Here is a 17,017-nt window from a genome sequence, read left to right on the forward strand (position 1 = left end):
AGTCAACTTATTAGCATCAATGCAGAACCGAAGAAATATACTGTGGACCTCGAAGATTCATTCTTCTTTTTTTACTTTTGATTTTCAAAGTTGTTGTTGCTTCGTTATTCTCACTACTCTTTCTTCATCAGCGAGCCCGTGCTTCTGTGCCTCCAGTGCCCTGGTTATGACCCACCATTTCCCTCTCCTCTCCCCTCCTCCCCCCCCCCCCCCCCCCCCCCCTTGTCCACCTCGGACTTACTACCTTCTTCAATACTATTTCTTTCTATCCTCTCATCAGTTTTTTTCCTTACAAGAGAGCCGCCATGTGTTTGTTAATGTGCGTCCGTATGTGTGCATGTATGTGTGTATTACTCTGTCTGTCATTTTTTTTTTTTTTTTGCTACCGCTTAGGAAAATTTGTTGTTGTGGTTTTTTGCAATTATATATTTTTCTCTATGAGGGGACTGCATTCTAATACTACAAGCTCTGCTTTTTAGCAGTCCCCTCCATTTCCAGCAATATTTTGTATGCATTTACCACAGTGACGTAACTGTTATTTGTATCTCTGTTGATAATTTGCCTGTATCTCTTTTACAATGCTATTCTGTTCATCGCATTGTGGTACTGATTTCATGACGTCTGTGTATATGAGCGTTTCTTTGTATTTTTATTATTTGTTTGTTGGAAGTGAAATAAATCAACTTGAACTTGAACTTGAAGAGCCTCCTCAACTAACGGTTCTTTTGCAGCAATGCATTGTATAAACAAAGACGTGCTGATTTTTCAAAGGATTTTTCTTGATGTCCTTGCTTTTATAGTCCGTCTTCCTCCAGTTGTAGATGATTTCATATTCTTCAAAATTCTGCTATGTCCTCTTCCTCCTCTTTCAGCATCACGTGCAGTCTCTCTTTCTTCGCCTTTTGGGTAGCTGCTTCGCTGCTTTCTTCTCTTCTTTTTCTTCATCTGTTCTTCTTCTTCGAAAATTACAGCTAAAATTACTTCCCGTTCTTGTGCCGATGTTACTACGCTCAGAAAGACCTTGTGACGCTCATCCCGCTGCGTTTACGCCGTCATTACGCTCTCCCCGCTGCGTTTACGCTGTCACTACGCTCTCCCCGCTTGCCGTACGATTAAAAATATGTCAATTTTGATCGGGGAGATCGGGAAGAAATTTTGAACCGGTTCAAAATTTCTTCCCGATCTGAAAAACTGCCCGCTCCAACCCCGACCTCCACACGCTGCTGCTACGATCCTTCCGATCCCCGTACGCTTTTGCCGCTCTCTCCCGATCTGCTAGATCGGGACAGATCGGGGTCCAAATCGTGATAGTGGAACGGGGGCTTAAAGGTCTACTTTGGTATTGATATAATTCCAGTCCAGTGTGATGGCTGGATATACTGCATGCCTCGTGGTTGTGGTTAGTGTTGTCTAGTCATGTGTTTGTATCTTTACCATTCATGGATACCACCACAAAGACAAGGGGGGGGGCTGGGGAGAGGGGAACCTTAGGCCCACGCACCTTCCTCATCTCTCATGTGATTTTCACTTGTTGACTGAGTAGTTATCAAAGCATGGAAAAATTGTCAGCTCTCACCAGTCATAGATCTATTTGTGTGTCTGTGTATGTGATATAGAACTTCTGACAGCAAGTGAGTGTCAGATTTGCTTTTTTTATTTGCTATCATTTCTTAATTTGCTATCATTTCTTAATGTACCTGCATTTTATATATTCAGTTTGTTTCCATGACATTGGTTTACTTTCCTGTGCATATGATTTAAACATGACTTTCTAGAAATTTGTTTTTCTCTTTTTTAGATAAATAGAACATGCAGTTCAAATTAAAGGGAAATGCAACCCAAATATATATATGTGGATTGAGTAAATACAGCATATATCAGTAGAATATGGAAATGAAGGTTGAGGAAGATTGGACAATGCACTCAAAAGTTTAAAGTTTCGTTGCCACCATCCCTGGATGAGAAGACTTTGTCAGTTTGTGACTTTAGTGCTGGACAATGATATAAAGAAAACATAAAGAGGATTTAACATATTTTTGTTTTACTGGAATAATAAAAGAGCACTTGACTACACTCTTTCAGAAAGTGGATGGGAAATTATTACCCTTGATGCATGTCAGTGACAAGTCAAGGGATTGTGTGCTGTTCATTAAAGACAAAAATTTTGTGGAATTCTCCTAATATTTTCTCATATTGTTGACCTGAAATGACATCAAGAACTCTTCATAGTCTTTTCGTATCCAGGGGTGGTAGCACTAAAATTTTGAAAATTCATAACTTTTGAATGGATTGTCCGATTTTCTTCAAACTTCAATGATGTGTTCTAATACTGAGCATTGCATTTACTCGATCCACATTTATATATGTGTAGCATTCTCCCTTTATGTTTTGTTTCTGTTTGTATTTAAGTTGTGCTTTTGTTTGGTTCATTTCCTGACCCCAATCATATAATGAAAAACTGCTTAGTGGCTAGTGAAAATGCACCAATATACATCTTTGACTGTACTAAAGTAATATTCTTGTGAATTTGTGAATACTATGAAAAGAGTGATATGGAAGACCCTTGTGATTACAGGCACTTTCTAGATGAATCTTTCTTTTCATCTTTTTGTAGCCCTCATTTTTAAGCAGGGGGGGGGGGAGGAGGAGAAAAAAGGATCATTAATAACTCTATAAGTGAATACAATCTTTATTGAAGAACTCCTGAGAGTTTTTGAATTTTAGGTAACCACAAAAGAGATGCATTTTTTTTCCTGTTTTTGTTTGTTTTTGTTTAATGGAGTAGCCAGGGGCATTCATTTGGAGGTAATAATTGATGACTCCTCAGTTATATACCTACCATTCTCATGATGGAAAAGTGGAATTCAGAGAATTGCCTTATATGGATGGTGGGGGTGGGTATTATGTAACATCTTATTGCCCGCAAAAGTGTGTTGTTTCACTGTAGCCAGATAATCCTTTGCTGCTCTTGACTGCACACAAGACTTAATTACTTCACTCAACCCCACGGAAGGACATAAAGGATGTATAAGATCCTATGAGGTTACTCCTGGTTTCAATGAGATGCCACTTCATTTCCTCTTGTGGTTTTCCCTTTTCTCCTCAAAAGTTCTTTACAGGCAATCCGTAACCACCCACTGTATTCCACTCTGTACCCCAGTCAAACATCCTGTATCACATCACTGCATATCTTGCATATTAGTGTGTGACAACTATATTTATTGCACAAATCAAGTATTAGCACCATATAACAAGTCTCATTTTTGTTTAGTTGTATATCAATCTTTTTATGTTACTGTTATCTCTCAAGGATGAATTATATGCCCATCCCCCCAAACAACAACAACAACCCAACAAACAATTATAAACACAGAATGAAATGAAACTATGTACATATCCACATAGACTTTGATGTAGAGGAGAACTCTACTCCATTCTTGTGTTTCTAGATCAGAAAGCTGTGAGTTTCTGTTTCATTCTCCCCCCATGTTCCAAGTAAATAAACAGTCTAGTGATAACTGTGACTAAGTTGTGTGTGATTATCATAATCTCATTAATGGCAAAGACCATTATTATTTTCTGCATTCAGATGTAAAATGTCCAGAGCTTCTAAAGCAGTTGTCTACTTAGTGTTAGCTCCTTGTGTATTCAGATTAAGTGTAGGATGAGGATTGTTATAAAATGAGTTGTATGTCTCTTTTGTGTTCCTCCAAATTCCTACCTCTCCTGATCTTCCCATCTCCCCTACAATTTTTCACTCTTCATTTTGCTTGCTTTCCATCATTCTTTCCACCAGATTTACCATCATTCTCTCCCTACCTATCTGTCTTAGTTTTACTCCCCTGTACTATCATCATCTTTCTCATCTCTCCCCATGTCTCGCCATCTCTCTCATCTCTCCCTATGTCTGCCCATTGTTCATATCTCTCACTTATCTCTCTGTATCTATCCTCATTTCTCATCTGTTCCTATCTCTCATCTTTCCCAATCTTTCCGTATCTCTCCCTGTCTCTCCCTATCTCTCCGCATCTCTCTTTATCTCTCCCTGTCTCTCTTCTCTGTCATCTCTCCCTATCCTTCCCATCTGTGTCCATATCTCTCTTATCTCTCCCTGTCTCTCCCTATCTCTCGTCATCTCTCGTCATCTCTCTTTATCTCTCCCTATCCTCCCCATCTGTATCCATATCTCTCTTATCTCTCCCTGTCTCTCCCTATCTCTCGTCATCTCTCGTCATCTCTCTTTATCTCTCCCTGTCTCTCTTCTCTGTCATCTCTCCCTATCCTCCCTATCTGTATCCATATCTCTCCTATATCTCCCTATCTCTACAATCTCTCGTCATCTCTCGTCATCTCTCTTTATCTCTCCCTGTCTCTCTTCTCTGTCATCTCTCCCTATCCTCCCCATCTGTATCCATATCTCTCTTATCTCTCCCTGTCTCTCCCTATCTCTCGTCATCTCTCGTCATCTCTCTTTATCTCTCCCTATCCTCCCCATCTGTATCCATCTCTATTATCTCTCCCTGTCTCTCCCTATCTCTCGTCATCTCTCTTTATCTCTCCCTGTCTCTCTTCTCTGTCATCTCTCCCTATCCTCCCTATCTGTATCCATATCTCTCCTATATCTCCCTATCTCTACAATCTCTCGTCATCTCTCGTCATCTCTCTTTATCTCTCCCTGTCTCTCTTCTCTGTCATCTCTCCCTATCCTCCCTATCTGTATCCATATCTCTCCTATATCTCCCTATCTCTACAACCTCTCCCCTATCTCTCCTTCCTTTCCCTGTCTCACCCATCTCTCCTATCTCCCCTATCTCTCTTCATCTCTTCTCAACTCTCCCTATCTCTCTCTATCTCTCCCTATCTCTTCTTATCTCTCTTATCTACCCCTCTATTTCCATCACTTCTGTCTCTCCCTATCTCTCCAATCTCTATCTTTCTTCATCTCTCCCTATCTCTCCTATCTCTCATCTCTCCTCATCTGTCATATCTCTCCCTATGTCCTGCTATCTGTCATATCTTTCCTATCTCTCCTTATCTATCCATATCTATCACTATTCCTCTTTATTTCTCCCTATCTCTCCTCATCTCTCCTATCTATCCTATCTCTTATTTCTCCTTATCTCTCCTAATCTTCTCTTTATATTTCTTTCCTCATCTCTCCTACCTCTCCTTATCTATCTCATCCTTTCAGCTGACATCCTTGTTATTCGTCTATACACTGAGATATGTAGACATGAATAAGGTAAGAGTATCAAAACCAACTTTCTTCAATACCTCTAGAGCATATGCATAACTGGTATCTTCTTTCTCTCATCCACAGGCCCCACAAGACCACCGTTAGCAAGAGCGGATGAGGTGTAAGTACTTCGGGAAACCTTCCTGTCAATCAGAAATTTCTATTAACCTACATATTTGAATGTGCATATTTTTTTTCTCTCTTTTTTTTTCTTGTATGTATTTATACACAAATTATATCTCAAACACATATGTTATCGCAGGGACTTACACTTTCTTTCTATGCAAAAAATGATAAATGATGATGACAGAAGGTAAAAATGTGAATGCTTTTATTCATTCAGAGGCACTGTCATTAATTTTCTCAGTAAATATAAGCCAAGTAGAGGGTTTTAGCGTGTTCATTCCTGGCCTAAGGAGGTGTTGTAGAACATATCTTTTCTTCACACCATAGAGAATACTAACTCACACAAGGACTCACAGATAACTCTTATATCTCTATTTTATGATATATTTACCATTCAGTCCCTGTGTATGAATAAACATATTTTGTTTAGTTTTGTTTTGTGTCCAAAAATTGCACAATCTAATCCTTGATACCAGATTATGGCAGCCCCTGTTCTTCAAAACCACAGTAGTAAATGCACTTTTGTTTATATAATATGCTATATACATACATGGTTTTTGTCACAAAATTCTTGTAATGGGCCAGAACCTACATTTCCAAATGATGTAACTAATGATTTGTCATAACAGACTTTTTAATACTTGGAAAGGATCACGGTTCACATGGTGTACAGTGATCTAACTCTGTAACCCTTTAACTTGTCTGCTGGTTTATGAAAAGAAGCAAATCTTTTCTCATTCAGCCTCTCCAAAATTAAATCACGGATTGAGAGTGGCCAAAATACAGTGTCAGATGTATATGATTACAATGTGAAGATCAGAATATTTTCTGTCTCTGTTTTTATCTAGAAGTACTAGTTAAGTTAATTCACCCTAAAACATGGAAGTATGCAACATCAAAATCCTGAGTTATTGTTTATAAACCCCCAAAGGAAACAGTAACCCGGCTTTTGATTTTACTCCGAGAGGAACCTGCTCTCAATCTGTGATTTCTGGACATGAGTATATTGGTATCATGGCAGTGTGAACAATGTCCCTGTCTTTGACAGCACCATTTATTTACACTATGTTCATTGAGGCAAATTAAATCATCCCCTCGTTTGGAGGTAGACAGCTACTGATGACTTTTCCTGTGACCAATACCTTGTGTAATTCCACTATCAATTATTGTGTTACATAATACCAACATCACTTGTCTCATTTTTTTTTGTCAGCAATTAAGAGCAAATGCATCAATGAACAGTATGCTCAAATGCCACCAACCAATCTCTGATTCATTGCCTATCTAGTCACCATTACATTGCCAAACTCAGATGGGAGTTACACAGCTATAGGTCTGAGATGTGATAGGGTTCTAGCAAAAAAAAAAAATGCAATCAGGCATAAATTGTTATCACCTGCTCCATATATATTAATCAGCTTATACCAATTATGCATGTCAATATCAATAGACTCATAGAAACTTGCAAAGAAATATCAAAAGGCTTACCAAACAAGTGCCTCCTCCAGTACCACCTGCCCCCCTTTCATTTAACCACCTTTTTTGCTGCCTCCAAAATCATTTGTGCTACTCCCATGAATAAAAGCTTATCTGCCATTGGTTAACCCCATGCAGGGACAATCATGAAGGACCAATAAGATCTAAGACTTCTTCATCTAGCTCAAGTGCATCATCATCATCACAGTATGTCAGAGACAAATCCCTTGGCTTGCCCCGAGGGTAGACTTGCAGAGCAATGTGTTATTGTTTTTTTTTTTTATGTATAATTTTCCCCTAGTGCTTGCATGATTAAATGTTTTAACAGACTGGACTGTAGACTAATCTGTCAGTGCTAATGTTGAGACACTAACAATGAAGCTCCTTATAGCACCTTGGCATGCAATTTCAAATTCAAACTCTAACAGTGTTTTTCATAGAATCTGTCTTTCTTCTTTAAGTATTGATTTAACCTATTAATTTTTTGTTACATATTATATTTTTCCAGCTTTATTGTGATGTTTTCCAAGGAAAGAGCTCCAGCTAAGCACATACTTGCTTGTTGAGTCTTTTTCTGTCTCTTATGTTGGCTGATCTGTAGTCATCATGTTTTATCACCATTTATTTTATTCAGATATCATCTCTTTTTACTTTCTTGGCTTTTTTTCATAGAGGAGGGTGAAATAGACTGACCAAGGGATAATGTAAATTCAGATTTTGATTTCTACATTGCTTGATCGTTACTTCATCATTTCAGGTTGGATTGCCACAATTACAATGCCATGAAATACCCAGAATTGGAATTAATGGTGTTATGAATGAATGATTAATGGAAAGGGTATAAGATACATATTCAAGCTGGTGGGGATATAGTTTTTTAGTTTAGTTTAGTTTTTTTTTGTTGAAAAGAAAATCTAGTTATATTTGAGCAATGTGGACATTTAGTTTTTCAACCAACTTGTGATTTCAGTGGAAAATACTGCAAAACAATAAAGAATACCGTTATTAGTGTTATTTGGATATTGATATAGTTTGAACAAGCAATGAACGGTATAGCATTCAGACTTATTTTGTATTAAGATTAAATTAAACACGGACGTGCTCGCAACCCTTTATTCCATGTATCATTACTTGAAGTTTTAGAGAGGTATGAGCAGAAAATAGCATTTTATTTTTATTTGGTGGCATCCTTTTCCCCTTTTGATTTGTGTGACGGTATAGCTTGCCTAATAGCTGAGAGACTGCTTTAGGTGTTACTGCTTCTGAGTAGGATAGCAAGTAGTGGATTTATGAATCCTTTTTATCTGCATATGTCTATATCTTGGTTTGAGGTAATATGAATGATATTTTGAATCTAGGCGTCAAGAAAAGAGCATATTTGCTGAATGATTCCACATTGGAATAGTCTCACAAATCAGACCTGATGGTTCGTAGTCCATGTTTTGCAAAGCAGTGTCCTAGTAGCAAACAGAAATGGATTCCTTCTAGCTGAGAATGAGGGTCCAGTACAGTGTAGCAGATAAATCAGAGACTATTCATTTGTTTGAATGTAACATACCTATATACATGAGGAAAGTATTTACTTTGATGTTACCGTAATGGTGCATAAAAGAAGACTACAGCCCAAACATGTATGTGGATTCAGAGAATACAGAAATATTATTGGAGCATATCTCTGACTTTTTAGGGGGAAAAAAATAGACCAATCTATTAAAAGGATGTGAATTTAAAACATTTTGGTTACAATAGGTATATGTACCTCCACTATTGGAAGAACAAACAAGAGGATACAACAGTTTGTTGTGATGTCATAGTAGTGGAAGTGTAGAGAGAGGATTTTAAGATAATTTAACAGATTTTTATTTTTCTAGCAAAATGAAAGAGCACTTGACTTCCCACCTTGAGAGAGCTAGGAGAATAATGCTTGAAGTTTTGCCTTCAGCATATTACCTTCAAAATATGTCAGTGAAATTTAAGGGAATGCATATTTCTCCCCTAAAAATGATGATTTTTTTTGTGTGTGGAATGGAGAAAAGGGGAAAAACACCCTCATTTGCTGTGAAATATCCAAACAAACAAACAAACAAACAAACAAACAAACAAACACTGAAGTATCATGAGCATGGCATTTGCATATATATATATATATATATATATGTCATTCTAATACCATATGCTATCTTGGAATGATCTTGTATTGGAAATGAGGAGACATTGCTTTAGAGGCCTTACTAATACTGCATTTTATGTAGCTCACATCTTGAAAAGGTATTTCCCATTGCATGACCCCGATAGCATGTATTTTCCCAGAGACATGGTTCTTCTCATAGCTGGAAATCTTCCAGAGCCACAATTCCAGATGGAATCTTTGTTTGGTAGACAACCGGTGGTAGGAAATGAAACTGTTTCCTTGATTATGTGTTAACCTTAAGATGTAAAGTAGATCGCCTCGAGCATTTGTATTACTTGAATGAGTTCTCAGATCATGTACAAGAACTCAAACTGTCTTTGCACCTTGAGCAATCCTCACTCTATGTTCGCTCTGATTTGTCATTAAAGACTCATATTTTCATGATTTGTTAATCATCAAAAATTTCTTAGTTTTTGAAATCATGAATCAAATTGATGAGGGGAGATGTCTGAACCTTGTTCTGAGTGGACAATTACAGAAAACATCCCTGCATTCCGAAACTAATTTACCAGCAAGAAGTTAGCATATACACAAATATTTGTTGCAGATTACATTGATATATCAAACATGAATGCCATTTATATGGGTATATGGGGACCAGCAATTTTGAGAGAGATCACTCATGTTCTGATAAAATGTATACATGCTCCCTCGTTATTGTTGAGATTTCAGTCTTCATGCAATGTTCTGGCAGTATAAATCTTAAAAATATACCCGCATCTCATTTGATGTTCACTTCCATTTGATTTTTAAAAAAGTGTGAAAAAAAATGCTTCATACTTTGTGTGTTTTCCCCAAATGATATTGGACTTTAAATGTCTTATATATATATATAAATATTTCCTTCAGGATATCATTGCACTTCCCTCAAATGTATTAAAGGTCTTCTTGCAAAGGTCATTACAGATTTCTACAACTGAAGTCCCAGATGTGTGTAGCATACTTTGGGAAAAGACAAAATTTGTTGTTGTTGTTTTGAAGTGAAAACCAGTCAATGCTTCTTGAACCATTTCACTTGTATAATAAGATTAATTCAGCAAAGTCAAAAGCCATTTCATTTTTTACTTTGATTTGCAGTTCATCTTTCCTCATTGCAGTTGCAAATATTTTCTGGCTTTTTGTAGATGTAGTAAACACCTCAGGATCTGAGTGTGAAGTATATTTGAAGGCCTATTCCCTTCTCCTCATTAGTCATTGCAGCATAAAATTTGCCTCTTTTTAAAATGAACCAATATCTCATTTCATCAGTATACACATATCAGATGTTTGAATCCATTCCAAATTATTCAACAACAACAACAAAATGATTCATTCTGAAAGAAGCAGCCTATTTTTGGCAAACCTAGTTTATTGTCCATTCGATAGGAATCTAACATTAGCCATGAACATTAGCCAATAGCAAAGGATAGCTCAAAGACCCTGAAAAACACAAAAAACATTGGAGTGTTCATTTGATAATGCGATTATTTTTTCTGTGGTGTTCTGTTTTCATGGTCACATGGATATTATCTGCTCTAACAATGTATGGAATGCCGAAATGACATTCTTTTGAGATGATTTCAGCTATTGAAAGAGAGAGATTAAAAAAAAAAAATCTGTTGATTTCCAGACTCTTCCCTGCTGCCTTTAAGATTCAGGAAAGTCAATGTCCTGCTGAGTAGTGGCAGTGATCCCGTTAAGATTAGATCTTGTCTTTCCTCTTCCAGCCTGTAAAATTAGGATGTAATTGCTTGATGTTATCATGCATCTTCCGCTCTTGTGATATCATGCCCCTCCCCCAGCAAAATCTGAATGAATTTACTCTATGTTTACTTGTATTTCAGTGATGCTCTTTAATACTTCAATAAGTAATGGTTTCATAGTGGAAGGAGTGATAGATTTTAGTGATTTTTAACATGGAATACTTACACCTATCAACTGCAGCACCCGTTTTTCATGACAGAAAAAAAAAGACATAAATAAAATAGAATTAAGATAGTGAGGGTATCAATATGTTTTTGACTTGTTGTTGGGTTGACTTGTGTATGTTTTCCCATCCTCATTGCCTTAAAACAAGAAGTTATCATTCCTAGCTCTAATACTAATATTGACATCAGCCCACTTCCTGCTTTAATAGCTTAACCCTCATGCCACTAAGCATTTTCAGCTTGACATATTCCTCACTCAAAACTACAAAGAGCTCTGCATCTAATCACAGCCCTTCCTGTCTTACATAACATTTGCTTCTTGTAATAATAAACTCTGATTTCATAGTATATATACTTTTTTTTTCTTTTGCTGTGAATTATGATTTTGCCACAGGAGTTTACTGGATGTATACTGTTGCCACGATGACACTAACAGTGCATCACAATTTGTTTGGTTTTGTATTTTTCCCCCCATTTTCTGTTGGCGTGTTCATCCTCTCCCTCCCTCTGCTGGGTGTGTTCTAACAACAGGCGGAGTACGGATCCCTCAGCTTCCAATGTTCCCGGTGCAGAGGCAACCAGTATATACGATACACCCGGGAAGAAGTTAGTATCCCATTCCCTGGCATCAGTCTTCTTCCCTGTCCCCTGACAGCATCCATACAGGAGTGACTCAGCCACAGCAAATGTACACTCACTGACAAGGCTTGCCATGGTCCCATGAATCTCCCCCATGAATCCCCCCCCCCCCCCCACCATTTTTTCCCCCACAATTTTTTCCTTTTTTTTTCTCTCTCTCTCAATGGGAATACAAATGGCCATAGCATGTGGACCTGGTAATGTGGTCAGGAACAGACAAACCAAGAAAAGACCAATCACAAAACAATTTGACTCTCTTTGCCAAGTAGACCCTTCCTTTTTGGGGTTTAAAGGACGTTTATTATCCTTGCTCCTATCAAAGAGCCTGCTCACACCCATCCCAACCCCCAAAACAACAACAACCAAAAACCAAACAATGTGATAAATAGCCTTTTTTTTCCCCCTATGGAACAGTCAGATTATATTCCAAAAGTCAAATTTTTTGCCTGACTTTCCTGACTGAAAATACTAAAAGTATTCAACAACAAAAAAAAAATCTTACAGTTCTACTTCTACCTCTTTGAACTTCTCATTTGGTTGTTGTTGAGACTTTGTCCAATGTTCCAGGTAATGGTCAATATAATTTGAATTCAGCCTTATGTCAACCCTGCCTCCTTTATCCTGCACTGGCACCCTTTCACCGGAATGGCTGCTTACCACCCAAGCACCTCTCATCACACCAAACATGAACTTTACGTTAAAGTCACTTTCACTAATGGACTAATAGTTGTCATGATTTGATCTTAATATTCAAACTCTCACTCTCAAGGTTATCCTGAAATTTTTTCTTTCACTTACTTCTAGTCAAAGTTCCATTTTCAAAATGTGTGGTGTTTTTTGTGTGTGTGTGTTTTTTTTTTCTGGGGGGAAGGGTTATTGAATTCAGCCCAAACAATAATGCACAGCCCATCTGTTCATTGGCATGATTTTTCTCTATTTGAATATTCGTTGTCTTTATCATTGTATTATGGTATCATTCTTGTTGGTTTGCTGTGTGAGGAAGTATTGAGGCAGTGTCAAAAATTGTGTCAGGTCGTCAGTGTCTTGTGCAAGTCTTGTGGTGAGCTGGTGGTGACATTTTCCTTTGGAATGTAATTCAGAGTATTGACACAAATTGTACCAGGGGATATTGGCAGGTAAAACAAAAGGTGACATTGCAAACCATGTAATAATAGTATTTTGAGAGAAAATTGTTTCATATAAGGCAACATTAAGCTCGCAGAAGAGCTCCTCTAAAGTGATTAAACCATCAGATGCTCACAGTTGGTGTTGAAGGCATATTGTTGGCTTGAGAGGCAAGAGAATGTTAGCACCATGCAAAAACTCTGGAGTTACTGCCTTCTGCTACCCAGTCAATGATAATATTGTCCTGTATTATGATGTTTAGCCCAGTGAGAGTCCAATTGTACACTAATGGATTGTTCATATATGTGAGCTGACTTCAAAACACAAGAATGTGTCCCAAACCACACAGTGTCACCTGATTGGTGTAGTCTCACATCCTAGACCCTTTGTCTTGCTTCTGCCATATCTGCACACATGGCAGCAATAGTACTAACAGAAGTCTCAACATTGATACTTTTGTATTAGGTGTAGTTAACAATGATAAAAAGGACAGGGAGGTGAGGGTTCTTACCCCCAGACACTACTTGTACAATGCCAGACAAACTTCTCTCATCTAGAAACAGGCTTTCATGATGGCAAATTTACATAGGAGAGCATATTATGTAGTGGCAAGCTGCAGAGAGTGGTACCAAACTGTTTCAATAAAAATGGGTGAACTTGATATAATGCAAAATACTGTTATGTGAGTTGTAGCATATGACATCACCATATCATGAGCCATGGAATGTTAAATTGTCAACTAAATTTGACATGGTTGAAGAAGAAAAAGTGGTTTGATATGGTTCATTGGTGTCCATCTGTATAGATATACAGAGGTGGCATTGAATCTGTTACGAATAGTAGGAGTTTATCTGGTGTTGATCCGAGTGATGATTGATTGATTGATTCTTGCTTTTGAGGGAATAAATTTGAAAACTCTGATATCTCTTCCCAGGGGCATATGTGTGAGAACGCTTTATGCATGTGACGCGGACAATGAGTCGGAACTGTCTTTCCAACCCAATCAGATCATTGTCAACGGTGAGTATGGCTTGAGATCGCTTGATAATTTATGCCAGAGAAATCCTTCAAACAGTGTATGTCACAGCACAAGGCAGAATTTTTTATCAGTCTCAACAGGTATACATATGTGATATTTCCTAGATATTTGTTTTTGATGAAGACTTGAACATGACAGAAAATTTCAGAATATAGACAGTTGATGTCGGGGTGTGAAAGGGTGGTATTTTCATTTCATTTCTTTTACTAAGTTTTTCCACAAATAACAGCCATGATATACATCTACATATCAAACAATAGTTGTGACAGTAACGAAAATCCAATGTATACAAAATGAAGGTAATAATTTAAGTTACAAAATACATTTGTGTACTATAGAGTATGTCATTATATTTTGTATGTCATTAGTATGATTTCAGTATTTGATATTGCATTACTAAACCAGTAACACATCACCAGGGAGGATTTTGTTGTTGTTGTTTTAATCAAAAGTACTGTTTACCTAACCATTTTGTTCAGTTTGAAAATCCTTAGCTGCATGATCCTACCTACTACCAGAATTCCTAATATTTTGAAAATATTAGGCTATAAAAAATAAAAAGAAAATCACCAATATTGCAATAGAACCAGCAGTTGTAGTAGTAGTGGTAGTAGCAGTAGTAGCAGTAGTTGTAGTAGTTGCAGTAGTAGTGTTAGTAGTAGTAGTAGTAGCAGTGGTAATATTTAGCTCGATTGCTGCCACTATCAGACTATCAGATAATCATACATATATTTTGTGTGTTTTGAGTCTGATATTATAAACAAATAACTGATTTTTCTCACTTCACTTATGATATTTGCATTTTTTTTTTCACAACCAGTTCGGTCCTCGAAGGAGAGAGGTTGGCTGCTCGGCACACTCAACGGCAAGACAGGATTAATACCGGAAAACTACGTCCAGTCACTCCAGTGACAATAGACCACGCCCTCGCCCTTCTGACGTACAGCAGGCAATTATTGTTTAGGCATGAGGCGAGGGCCCTGGGACTTATTTTAGTAGCATCTCTGTGGTGATGCCCAAGGGGGTGTGCTACAATCACTAGGATTTCACAACATCTTTGTACAGTGACTGCAACGTCAGTCATTCTGGTTTTATATCATCATCTTTATTATCATTAATTTCTCCTTTTTTTCTGTCTTGTTGTAGCACATGACATTGAAGCTTTACATGATATTTGATTTAAGGCCATTTTCTTCAGCATACCTAATGCAGTTTCACATCGCCACATCTATTTTTTGAAAAAACATAACAAAACAAAAAACACACACACCAGAAAACACTGCCTGAGTTGCCGTAGTAAGAATTCTTTACAAAATGGCTGCTTGGCTGGTGCATTATGTACAGTGTATTACTCTTGAGTTCAGACTTTCTATGCCCCTCTACTTTTGGTAATAGCATGGAGAAAGCAGTAGGATACGTGTCTGCCATACGTCACTATGGCAACTACAGGAGATGAAAGTCTACTTGTGACAAACAGAACAATATGGAGAAAAAGAGTAGCTGGCCTACAGTAAAAATAATGTATAACACATATGTATGTTAATTGAAGTACCACTTGGCTTTAGAATGGGAGATATGCTATTTTGCCTTTATAAGTTCCACTTCAGCTCTGATTATTGTTGATATAGGAGAAGAGCTTCTTCCCTTTGTGTTTATCATGGCATTAAAAAAGGTTTTCATCTGTAGTTGTTTTGCTGATTAGATGTTGGCACTGGGGTACTGTTCATTGCGTCATGGCATTCCTAATGTTGAGACCTGTTATACCTGAATATTTGGTATATGGAACAAAGTTCTTATGTTAGGGGTAATAGTTTGTTATTCAAGTTGTGTAATATCATAAAATGGGATGAATTACGAGATTCTTAATTGCAGTCTATGCTTTCACACATATTTGTGTCTGTAATTTCTATTTCACAACCTCTAAAACAAAATGGCAAGAAGTGTAGGTGTTGTTCCTGTTATGCACTTACATTCTACCCTACATCACCCCCCCAAAAAACAAACAAACAAACAAACAAACAACAAAACAAAACAAAAACCAGAAGTTTTCTTGGCAAATTATGCAGTGCTATAATGATAAGTTTGATTGATATCCACATTTATTCTTACATATCATTTTTCTTTTGTGTTTGTCAGCTGTTTTTATTTTCTTCACCCCATTCTGAAGACTTGTGGTACTTTGGAAGACTTTTTCATTTTAGGGGCAATAGCTGTCCACACTGCCTTAAAGAGTGCTACATTCTTGTATTCACTCCCATCGAAAAACTAAACATCTGCATCTGCCCAAGTTGGGAGAAACACCAGCTTGGATGGATGTGGGTTCCTGTTGATCGGGCTTTACAAAGACATCTTCACTCCTGCCAGGGTCCATTTTCATGCAGATCAATGCAATTATTATGAGTAGATAATAAATATGCAGTTACCATGGCAACTGTTATACCCACAGCTATTGGTCAGCACCTAGCTGTCACCCTGGTGATTGCAATCTATTGTGAATTGTCATTGTTGGTGAGTTCTTTTTGAAGAGAGGCCCTGTTCTTACATTATCAGATCTTTACCTCTCTAGCAGCGGATAGGAAAGCATGAATTTGATGATGAGTGAAGTATGGCAGTATCTCACAGTGTACTTTGCATGTAGCAGATAAAATGGGCTATTGTAGAGACATATCCATGCACAATGGAATGCACATCAGCAAAAGGGGAAAGGGGCCCCTATTTTCAGGATAGTTCTGGGGACAGGGCATACACTTTTCTGTTATAGTGAAGCACTTCTGTTTATAACAATAATTATCTCTCATTAGCAGAGTGTTCCCCATTCAAAAGGTTTTGGTCATGGTTCATGACTGTGCATTGTAACAAACACAGATTGTGTCATGTGGTGTTCATGCAACCAATCACTAATCATTTTCTTAAAATATGCAATTCTATATGAAAGGAGTGAACTAATTGAAGATTGTGATGCCTTGTTGCCATGCCACTAATATGAGACCACACCCCCTGAATATTCCTACACACTGTGGTCTGCTATGTAGGTCATGCTTCAGACGTACCCAGTAAGGAAGAGAGATGATGCTGATTGAGGTTTTTGTAGAGCCTGGTGTTTCCCTATCCAGACGCAAGTCATTCCTTGAAGCCCCAAAGCTCTGATAATTTGGCATAGACAAGAATGAGAGAGTGAAATCAACTTTTTTCTTGTTTTTCTGTTCTGCGTGGAGTCAGCCATTGCATTCATTAGCCTTCATGTAAACTGTACAACTGAGTTCCTTCTCTCTAAATGA

At 37.6% G+C, this 17,017-nt stretch overlaps 1 protein-coding gene across 7 annotated transcripts in view; it reads left to right on the top strand.

Annotated features, from left to right (window-relative positions):
- Nucleotides 1–15,221, top strand: part of LOC139738170 (rho GTPase-activating protein 26-like) — a 145,313-nt gene extending 130,092 nt beyond the window's left edge. For 5 of the 7 annotated variants that reach the window (XM_071648824.1, XM_071648827.1, XM_071648826.1 and 2 more), the window contains 4 exons: nt 5,321–5,357; nt 11,468–11,542; nt 13,635–13,720; nt 14,560–15,221. In XM_071648824.1, coding sequence (XP_071504925.1) covers nt 5,321–5,357; nt 11,468–11,542; nt 13,635–13,720; nt 14,560–14,651 — 290 coding nt within the window. In that variant the 3' untranslated portion in view covers nt 14,652–15,221. Of the gene's footprint in view, nt 1–5,320; nt 5,358–6,976; nt 7,046–11,467; nt 11,543–13,634; nt 13,721–14,559 lie in introns of all 7 variants that reach the window. The other 2 variants (XM_071648825.1, XM_071648830.1) reach the window with 1 other exon arrangement.
- The last annotated feature ends 1,796 nt before the right edge of the window (nt 15,222–17,017 follow it).

This window comes from Diadema antillarum, unplaced genomic scaffold (assembly GCF_040938485.1).
Source record: "Diadema antillarum isolate AM-2024a unplaced genomic scaffold, OU_Dant_1.0 seq00000727_RagTag, whole genome shotgun sequence".
NCBI classification, from domain to species: Eukaryota; Metazoa; Echinodermata; class Echinoidea; order Diadematoida; family Diadematidae; genus Diadema; species Diadema antillarum.